This window comes from Nilaparvata lugens, chromosome 10, assembly GCF_014356525.2.
Source record: "Nilaparvata lugens isolate BPH chromosome 10, ASM1435652v1, whole genome shotgun sequence".
Lineage (NCBI taxonomy): Eukaryota > Metazoa > Arthropoda > Insecta > Hemiptera > Delphacidae > Nilaparvata > Nilaparvata lugens.
In genome coordinates, this window is record NC_052513.1 from 5,742,049 (window position 1) to 5,752,818 (window position 10,770).

At 33.8% G+C, this 10,770-nt stretch overlaps 2 protein-coding genes across 3 annotated transcripts in view; one reads left to right on the plus strand and one right to left on the minus strand.

Moving 5' to 3' along the window:
- Positions 1-2,182, plus strand: part of LOC111064365 (SEC14-like protein 2) — a 49,176-nt gene extending 46,994 nt beyond the window's left edge. The window contains exon 9 of one of the 2 annotated variants that reach the window (XM_022352082.2): positions 537-1,880. In XM_022352082.2, the coding sequence (XP_022207774.1) occupies positions 537-673 (137 nt within the window). In that variant the 3' untranslated portion in view covers positions 674-1,880. Of the gene's footprint in view, positions 1-536 lie in introns of both variants that reach the window. The other variant, XM_022352081.2, reaches the window with a different exon arrangement.
- A 1,807-nt stretch (positions 2,183-3,989) lies between these two features.
- On the minus strand, positions 3,990-10,770 carry LOC111064362 (zinc finger HIT domain-containing protein 2). Its single transcript, XM_022352079.2, has 3 exons — positions 10,416-10,770; positions 6,037-7,468; positions 3,990-4,311 (listed from the first exon to the last, which is right to left on the minus strand). Exon 2 carries the CDS (start codon positions 7,148-7,150, stop codon positions 6,065-6,067), a length of 1,086 nt encoding a protein of 361 aa, XP_022207771.2. The 5' UTR covers positions 7,151-7,468; positions 10,416-10,770; the 3' UTR covers positions 3,990-4,311; positions 6,037-6,064.

Here is a 10,770-nt window from a genome sequence, read left to right on the forward strand (position 1 = left end):
CTTCTGTTGGAAGTGCAGGAAGACTATTTATTTGCAGTACCCATTATACTCTGTCCAGACTGCGATGAGCGCTGGAAGATTAAGCCGACCCTAGCTCCTCCACGCGCAGGCACACACGCCCGGCCTACCTGCGCCATTGATATACTATGTATACTACTAGTATACAGGTAGACAGTCCGTCCCCTTAACTCATACACACAAAAGGAGACTGCGCTTGTGTGTGTGAGTAGTAGGAGGGTCGGATTAATCTTTCATCGCTCATCGCAGTCTGGACAGAGTATAAATTGATTTTATTACTGTATTTCTGGGACCGAAATATAATAGCATCTTTCTGTTACCTCATGAGTTTACCTGAATCAGCAGTATGACAGTATATATCAAAATACCAGCCTTATAATACAATATTCTAATACATATTTTTGTTAAGGTAGCGGTATCATTCTCCTTAATTAATTAGAAGGCCTATAATTTTAATAATGATTAAAATAATTGATTTGTTATTATCGTTTAGTTAATAATCGGCTTCTATTTTTCAGACACCCTGATATTCGACAACACCTACAGCTATTTGAGGAGTAAACGGCTACATTACTCCATCAATGTGTCTCCACCCCTACCTAGCCCTACTGATAGTTCGATTATTGCATCGGATGAAATATCATTAGAAGAATAAATATCACACTCAGTTCTTGACTAGAAGTCAAATAGAATAAGATTTTATCATATTTCAATCGGAGAATTTTATTTCAGAGGGATTTTACTTTGTAGATATCATTATTTTTCTATTTGGTATTGATTGGTCAATGTACAAACGATAAAGCTTTCATATCCATGAATATGAGATTTTATGTTTAAATATTTATTCAAATGTTAAAATCAAACCGTAGACATCAGTCCATGAGTATGAGATTTGATGTTTAAATATTTATTCAAATGTGAGAATCAAACCATAGAAATCAGTAATTCGTAAAATTAAATATTTTAACTACCATGAGTTTAAACTTTGGATAATTGTATGTCTAGTATTTTTTTAATAGATTATTCTATGAGAATTATTTTCAAATGACTCTTTTTTGAAAGTGCGTGAATTAATCTATTGTCCGAATACCACAGTACCCATGGTTTGATCAAAATCAAATCTTCCGATTTCACGATTGTTTGATCATATTAACTTCATTACCCACGCACAAAATAGCCCAAGAGTATAAGCTCATATGGACGTTATCCAGCAAAAAAATAAAGTCCACGACGGATGCTTTCATAATTTGCGCAAATACCTACCCTTCCATGAGATAAATCTAAAATGTTCGATTTAAAAATTTTATAAAAACGATTGAGTTCCTGTTATGATTGACGAAGCCTATTGCATTAGTTTACGGCTAATAAAAATGCATAATCTCATTCAAATTATTGTATCGAATCAGAAAGAAGCCAATATGCTCACAGTCAACCATTTTGTAAAAGATCGAGGCCTTTCTAAAGAGTCAACATCACTTTAAGAAGAGCATTCAGTATTGAGAACCTTTAAAGTATCGTCTGCTATTAATTAATATGCATATCTTGGGTGGTAAATTCGAATTATTTATATCAAAAGTAACTACAGTACTTGGAAGTCGTTATAATAACGAGAATACACATACCCAAGGAGTTCTTTTTTTCTGCCCATACAAACTACTCATGCCGTCTTTACTCAAAGATAGATTTATAAAAATCGAAATATTCTCATTAATTTGGAACAAGAGTATCTCATTCAATGCAAATATAAAATAATTCAAATAGCCCATTATCATTTTCATACATGGTAATACCAGAATTTGAAAAATAATGAATTTTTCCCAGTGAAAAATGATAAAACATAAGAACTAGAACAATCTTATCCATTAATTAAGTTAATATTCAGCATGGTAAAACCAATCAGCATTGAATATAAGTTTTATATGAAATTGATGTTGAAAGTTTCCTATAGTTCATAGTCAATAGAAAGTAAGTTAATGGTATTATTAGTATTATATAAATACAGTAGCTGATAAGTAATAGTTTTGGATAAATGCAAAATGAGTTAGTTTTCGTTAGAATTAATATTTAATTGTGACTAAGTATTTGGTAGCTACTGAAGTACTATAATGAATTTGATTTTTAAGTGTCATATTATAAACTGCTCAAATATACTTACAGCTATTATGAAAATGTTTTCGATTTATTTGAATCATTTCTTCTAATTTTGAAATAAAACAATTCAATCCCTAAATTTATACTTAGTATAATATACTAAAATACTATAATATAGTATAAAATACTATATTTATATTATAAATATATTTCTTACTATATTTTTTATATTTTAGATTTATAGATGTTCTTGAAACCGATTATTTCTTGATAAGTGTATAAAATATCATTTCAATAATTAGAAATACTGCTTCATTTTGAACTACGGCCTACTTCAGCATATAATTTGAACTAATATCCACGAACTTCTTTAATGCTATTGAATATGTCCGAAGTTGCATTGACAACTAACTATTTAATGAATATTAATTAGCATTGAAAGGCCATAATATATAAATTTTGTCGAGTATAATCAGCTTTGGAAATTGATATCTCCTACAACACATCTCCATATTACAGGTAGAGCTACATTGCTAACTTCCTTCAGAAAAAGTGCAATATACATCAATACTTTCATTTTTCATAAAAGTTAATTTATTATATAAATGTGTGTTGTCTTATTGTGATATTCACTTCAACCGTCAGAATTCCTTATGCATATCATGGCTGCTTTCCATTCAAACAATGCTGAGAGTTTAAAGTGAACGTAACTATAGGAATATACTGACGCAGAGGTATGCGCTAATCAATATATTACTGAACTGAAATGCCGGTTTGGTAGAACAAACTGTGTTACACAAATGAACTGTGTTTGGTAGAAACTACAGTAACTATATTACCCATAGGGTAATACCCATACCCATGGGGTAATATAGTTACTGTAGTAGAAACTAATAGTGTAGACCTGCCCTAATGCAGTCTCCTGCGTCAAAACATTCACAGAACAACACACTTTCACCGAGTATAAAGCTACAATTAATTTTATAGTAGATATAATGAGTTGATACCAATTAAATTGAACGAGAAACTTTTGGTGCTGTCAAACATACTAGAGACTGGAACAACAATATATTCCCAATGAATTCATTCAAATTGAAGATATTTTCATCTGTAAATTTGTCAACAGATTTAATAGCCAATGAATGAATACAGTCCGATTGGAAATAGTTGACAACCGTTCAGAAATTTTACAGAATCTAAAAAACGAATATTTTTTAGCGGTGTAAAATTAAATACTAGTTGATTAATTAAGGTTCAAATTCGTATTTGATGAGTTTGAAAAAGCCATATTTCGCCAGCTAAGGACTAAGTGGTGAACTGAAAAAATATACAGAGTGAGTCATTTGTATGGGAACCCTTCAATAAGTTGGAGAATGTTGTAGATATTATATTGTAACTTTCAGGATAAGTTATTCAAAAGGTAGAGTATTTGACCAAATAACTTATCCTGAAAGTTACAGTAAAGTAACTTTCAGGATAAGTTATTCAAAAGGTAGAGTATTTGACCAAATAACTTATCCTGAAAGTTACAGTATTATATCTACAACAGTATCCAATTTATTGAAGGGTACCCATACATATGACTCACTCTGTATAATCATACCATAATAATATTATTGAGTTTCTGTGTAATGGATTTTTTCAGTTACAATTCCGGAATCACAATCTGGAAATCTTTAGAATATTTGACAACCCTTATAGTCTTCAATTAAGCTTAGGTACTGTATTATCAATTTACAAGCCTACAAATAGCTGCAATACCCAAAGCTACTAATTCCTTCCATTAACATGATTTCATGCAGATCAAGATTTGATCAAATTTACAGCTACGTCAACTAGTAAGGATGACTACTTGGCTATAAATTAGTTAATTAGCTACCCAAGAGTAATAAAATTCAATCTTTATTATTTTATTGTTGAACAATTACATTCTCAAATAGGAATCGATTAATATTAATTATGATTCAGTAACTAATTATAGATTGAATTAATCTGCAATCACCGTTATATTTGTTTGATGTTCAAATCTGTTCTTCAAATGTGCATCAGTCACTTTAAACATCAAAAAAGCTGTGAACTTTTTCATCCACGTCGAAATCCTCCTCCTTGAGTCTCTTCTCGGTGCCCCATTTGATCAGAGTGGGAATGCACGTTAGCAACAGTCTCGGATCGGTGCGAAACACACATTCTGGATCCTTCCAGCTGAAAAGTAACAACACTCATTGACCTTCTATCACAAAATATGACTTAAATTCTATTCAAACATAATTTAGTAATAGGAATTCATTTATAGACGTGGAACATTTTTGAGAATGCATGGTCAATGTTGGATAAAATTATCAAGTCATAAAATACAGATTAGATTCCGTACCGTTTGTCTAGAGAGGATCTCTAGATTTCATATTGTCCTGCCTATAAAATCAAATGAAAGGTTATGTTTAGTTATGTTTCAAAGGTAAAAGGGAAGGTTATGGAAGATAGGTTTTTGCTTTTAAATGGCAATACGATATTATTCGAAATGTGTTCATAATTTTAGATAGTTAACGAAAAGTTGAAATACATGACAAACTGAAATACAGGATGACATGAATGTCACCCCGTTTATCTACTCAATACTTCACAAATTCAATTCAACGTACATTGAAATGTTCAATAGGGGATCATAGTGCTGTAATAGATCAGTTTCAAATAGAGTATGTTCTGATACTTTGTAGTGTGAAACTTACAATTTTGATAAATGAGAGAAGGTAAGGGGGTGGAATTAAAACAGAATTTCTAAGACAAAGACTTAAATTCATAAATTATTGACAACTTTTGATCCCCTTCGAATTCACGAGTTTACCGGTGGTTAAGAGCTCACCTAAAATTGCAAGTCAGCTCATCTCTAACCATCATTACACACATTGACCAGGCATAAGCCTGGAGTTTATGTGGGCTTGATCTTCATCAATGAAATTTAACTTTAGTAGTACTTTATTAGGAGAGTATTGAATACCATAAACAAACTAGATTGGATATATTCTTGTCTTATCAGTGGTAGTAGTACAGTATTATAAGAAACATGCACTTATTTGAAGAATGTTAATAATAATAAAATATTTAGTAGAATACGGTATAATGTACTAAAATAGAGGTTAAACCTTAATCTTCGGTAACCAAAAATAATTTACAAGAGAGCGTTATTTAATGAATATTATTATTTATTGAATAACTACTGAGAATTTACGTATTTAAAACAAGAGTAAGGGGAATGCTACAATTTAGAAAGTAAGCTTAGTTGAAAGTTTGTTCTGTGTATTGAACATGATCTATGAAATTGATGATTTTAAAAGGGGGGAATTCTAACTCCAATCGGACTATCAATATATTTATGAATTAAATTTTCAATATTAGATTAAGACAAACTGCTGAAACTTTTCTGACTTGGATTTCACGTTTACAAATAGCCTAACATGTTTTTTCGGCATTGGTTATACATTCAAGTGATTGTGATCGTTATTGTTATGTAATTGCGCAAACTTTCCAACTGGATATATTCAAGAGCATGCTACTCAAATATTGAACATAGAACGAAAGAATATATTTTAATTTAATTTCAGATAAGACTCAACACATTGGAATTTAGAAAATATTTACAACCTACATTATTTATTCATTCACTGTTATGTAACTCGAGTTTCTATGGGAGAGAATAGTCTCAATCAAATATAATTTTGACAATGAGGAGATTTTGCAATGGAAAATGTCATCAACAAAATGAAAGAAGCTACTTAAAGACAGTCATGCCAAAAGAAATCAAGATTATAAAATATAGAATAGAATCAATCACTTTTCCATGCTAGAAATCAAAAATATGAAATAGATTCAAAGAATCTATCTATGCAAAGAAAACAAAAATGTAAAAAAATATAGAATAGATTCAATCACCTGATCCGAATTTTTCCCATGCTAGTCACTAGTATGGCGATTGAAAATGATCTTTAGCCCACGACTGAAAGTATTCGATTTTTCTGAGACACAATTTCACTTTGGATTTCTGCAGTTCGGGTACAGCATTTTGAAACGAATCAGGAAATTGTTTGCTGAATTCACCCGCCTCATTGGGCTCTCGTTTTTTCGAATTCAGGGACAAACGAAGCAAACTGTACAAGTCACCCAAAGCACATTCGACGTAGAACTTGGGATGAATAAAATTTGGTCCAATGAACAATCGTTTAACGTCTTCTTCCATTTCCAAACCGATTCCTTCCACTTGAGACAAACATTGACAGTTTGTGATTTCATGATTGACACTTTTCACAGCCATATCTAGATCGGGGAAGTTTTGATTTGATGACAGATTAGTGGAAACTGCTACAAGCAACGGAGTGGATTCACTCACATACTGTTTATGCTCGCCGTTATAGTATCGCACAATCACTGAATACGCTGCCAACACATTGGCTAGATTGTAACAAACTGTACTAGAAGGAGATACTTTTGATAAATTTATAAAGGGTACAACCTTGTTTTCAACTTTTGGACATCTCTGTTTCAAACCCTTCAACTCTTCATCCTCTTTATCAAGATCCACTACTTTTTTATCGTCCCTAACAGTCCACCACGGTTCAAATTTCGGTACAATATTGTCGATATTTCCAGACTTCAACATTTCTTGGAACTCATTGCGTTCTTCTTCGGTTAAACATTGCCATACCGTATCGGCATCTTCCAAATCGACGTGCTTCAATCTGTCGGCTAAATCTACTAAATCATCGCCATCATCTTCTTCATCACCAAATAACAGATCCTCGTCAAACTCGCCCGCCTCCTGTTGTTGCTGCATTCTCTGAAGTATCTCCAGCATTTTCTTCTGAGCGTCGGGGTTGGTCTCCTGCGATTTGATTTCATCGGCGATGCAATCTTTGTAGAAGGCTTCCGAGCAGCTTGAATGCACCTCGGCACGATAGCAGTCAACAGAGCAGTAGAAAACATTACAACGTGGACAAGCATATTTTCCAACATTGTTAGAGCAAATCATGCATACCTTCTCACCCTCCATTATTCAAGATTTTTCGTCAAATTGTTCACAATGAAAAATTATACTTTCCTAATCAAGAGTTCTTCAGTTACAATCCCAGTATAAAAAACCTAAATGCTTTCAAGTTTGAAAGTTTTTTTTATAAAATCACTAATAACTTGATAGTTCATCAATTGCTGCTAGAAACAGATTCAAGAATCAATATAGTCAATGTTTTCAGATATAAAAGTTCTCTAGATGAAAACACTTACAAAGGCCTGTCTCCAACTCTTACTATCAGGAAATGAACACTATCGTTGTCCTTGTGCTTTTCTAGAACTTCATCGACGATTGGTTCAGCTAAAAAAAACAAACATCGAATTAGCACTCAACATAAATCTAAATTTAAGAGAATGTTATTGACTTAAATTATATTGCTATTGGAACAAGGGAGGATATTAATAATGTAGTAGGTAATGAGAGCTGCAGTTTGATAGTCAAATTAAATAAGAAATCAATTATAATCTTATGAAGTGTGAGGAATTCTTGCATGGCAAGTGAGCGTAGGTTTATATAAAATAAAAATATGATAAACTACCCTGCCTGTTTATTATTTTTTTCATTTTCCTGAATAATCACAAATTTATATGGTTTTAATGGATTAGGTTTCATTATTTTTAGCAGGTAAAAGGTAGTTAAAAATAGAAAATAATTATTACTGTATAATAATTATTTCTAATAACCAATTGAGCTATATAAATAGAACTAAGGACTTCTGCTACTATAAATATTTCCCGAAGAACTATACTAAGTGAATGATATCCTACCACCTACATAAGTGAAGAATTTTTACTGCACTGATTGATTTTAATTTCGCAATGTTCAAGATTTGGCAAACATTGAACAAATTTTGAAAAAAATAAATAACATTCCTCAAGATTGGTATGGATGTGTACAATATGGAGAGTTAGAATATTGGATAATAGCATAATGACTGAAATAAGGTAGCCAACTGGATCTTCGGCCGATATAAAGCGCCTTGCTCATAGGGACAATATATTAGCGTTCACTATTAGCCGTTATTAGTGACTAAGGCCATTACAAGGGGACATAAGCAGTGAACCTTCGTATAGGGTCAATAGACGGATTTATCGTAGCTACTAATGTCCAGGTCTAGGAGTCGCCACTATTGTTCCTGAGTGCTGACTAGAAGAGTTGATGAACACTCCTACAACACAAGAGTAAAAGTGGAATTAGACATTCCCTTAGCACAAATCATGAATAAGTGTTCATCGGAGAAACCATTGGAAAAATCAATCTCATTGAAAAGACAATGGAAAAATTAAGAAACTTGCACATTTTCAATCCTACCAGAACCCCTCAGTTTTACCCTACCCAACCTACCTCACTCAACATTTTTACCCTACAGTACAGTTGTTCGGACGTGATTAAATATATTTATTGCATTTATTTTCAAGCTCAATCGAGTATCAATGTTTCCCTTGTTGTCTGGCATTTGTGTGGTGGAGGGGGCAATTGAAGGGTGATGTGCATAGCATAACAGTCAGTAGCCGACTGTCATCCCAAGCGAACACTTCACTTCTCGTAATGTCGATTTATTGCCTATGGTCGAAAGTAGGTCTATGTTATTGTGTACTTAGTCATTTAAATTGTCTACCTTGCTAGCCAATGCCAGACACCCCAAAATGTTCTCGCTACTGTCCACAAACCAGAGTGCTGTTTGAGCCAGCCTCTGTAGATTAAACAACAGTTGTTGAAGGCAATGTGGAGGGCAAAGCCTGCGCCTGAGGCGGTGCTTAAAAGCTGCTAGCACTGAGCGACCTCTGCACTGTGGTACAAGAAGAATGTGGATGGTAAAGCCTGCGCCTCAGCCGGTGCTTGAAAGCTGCTAACACTGAGTGACCTCTACACTGTTGTACAAAGCGAATGTGGAGGGCGAAGCCTGCGCCTTAGCCGGTGCTTGAAAGCTGCTAGCACTGAGCGACCTCTGCACTGTGGTACAAGAAGAATGTGGAGGGTAAAGCCTGCGCCTCAGCCGATGCTTGAAAGCTGCTACCACTGAGTGACCTCTACACTGTTGTACAAAACGAATGTGGAGGGCGAAGCCTGCGCCTTAGCCGGTGCTTGGGAGCTGCTATAGTGCTGTCCACGTTATAATGACAGTATTTGATCAACTTTGGTTTTGCTATCCTAGTTTATCATTCGACAAAGCCGGTGGTACTATCCTTTACTAGGTCCACAACGATGCCAATTATGTTTTTGACGGTGTAGAAATATAATTAATCGAGAATCAGAGAATCGGTATCGCTATTCTTCTATCTTTATCCACTGCCATTATAACGTGGACCTCACTATAGCATTGAGCGACCTCTGCACTTTTGTACAAGGGAATGTGGAGTGCGAAGCCCGCCCCCGTCAACTCTAGACACAGTAAATAGATCCAGATCTCTGGTCTGATCTTAAGCTGATTTCACACGATTTAAGACCTATCTTTTAATGTTAATTAATCTGTCAATTTCAACCTAGCATAGCGTAGATTAACATTAGGAGATATGACGGCTAGGTCTTTCATATACATGAGTTATTTCAAGCTTCGCTACGACGGGTTGAAATAAGTTTTAGGCGTTAGGCCTGCCACTAACGATACTGCACGTCTGTCAAACATTCCTGTATAAATATGTATGTAAAAACTTTTTGTGTGTTCGGTAAAATGCTTCAAGCGAATTTTTGTACCATTATAATACGTAATACTCTAGTAGCCTAGTTATTTTATGTTAGAAACTGATTGTTTGAGACCTTTTACTAAAGACACAGAAACCTATTCCTACCTGTACTTATAACCTACCAAAAATGTTTGTCAAACCTGCAGTATCGTAAGTGGCCGCATAAGAAAAGAAACATAAGTGAACGTTCAACCTAACTTTTTTCCAACCAGGGGATACAAATGAAGTACCTAGATGGACCCTTTAGCCCTTGCTGACTATCCCATGTCACAGAAATGACATTTTGTGTATTTCTAGAAAGCTCCAAAAATAAGCTCAATTTTAATGCCCATATGAGCTCTAGGCTTGTGCGTGGGTAATGAGGCGGATAATAATAAGAGATTAATGGACCTCCAGTTTTAAGTAGGTTTCAAACCTCCAGGAAGCGATTTTACAACTTATGAATCATATTCAGAAAAGCTGACTCAAGCGGTCAATGTTATCTAATTTTTTATCTTTGGCATTAAAATACTTAGTCATGGGTTTAGATTAGATAAAAAACTTAAGTAGCACTAGCGACTTACCGATTTGACAAGCCGGGCACCAACTTTCGCCTTCTTCATTCGGAGAACCGCTGAACATAACAAAAACGGTTTCATTTAATGCTTCAAGCTCTTTAATTTTGGAATTAAAAGCATCAATTCCATCAACTTTGTATCGCTTTACCATTATAGTTTATAAAATTTAATTTAGTTTGGTTACAAAAAAGACTGAATTTAATGATAAAAGATGTAGCTTAAACGTCTAATTATATTTGCTGACACACCCACTTTGTGATTATCGATAATTCTAAACTGTAATAAAACTTCTACTATGTAGAGATAACAAATTTGTATGACGCAGTCAAAAGAGGTTATATTTCTGAACTGAGTTTATAAT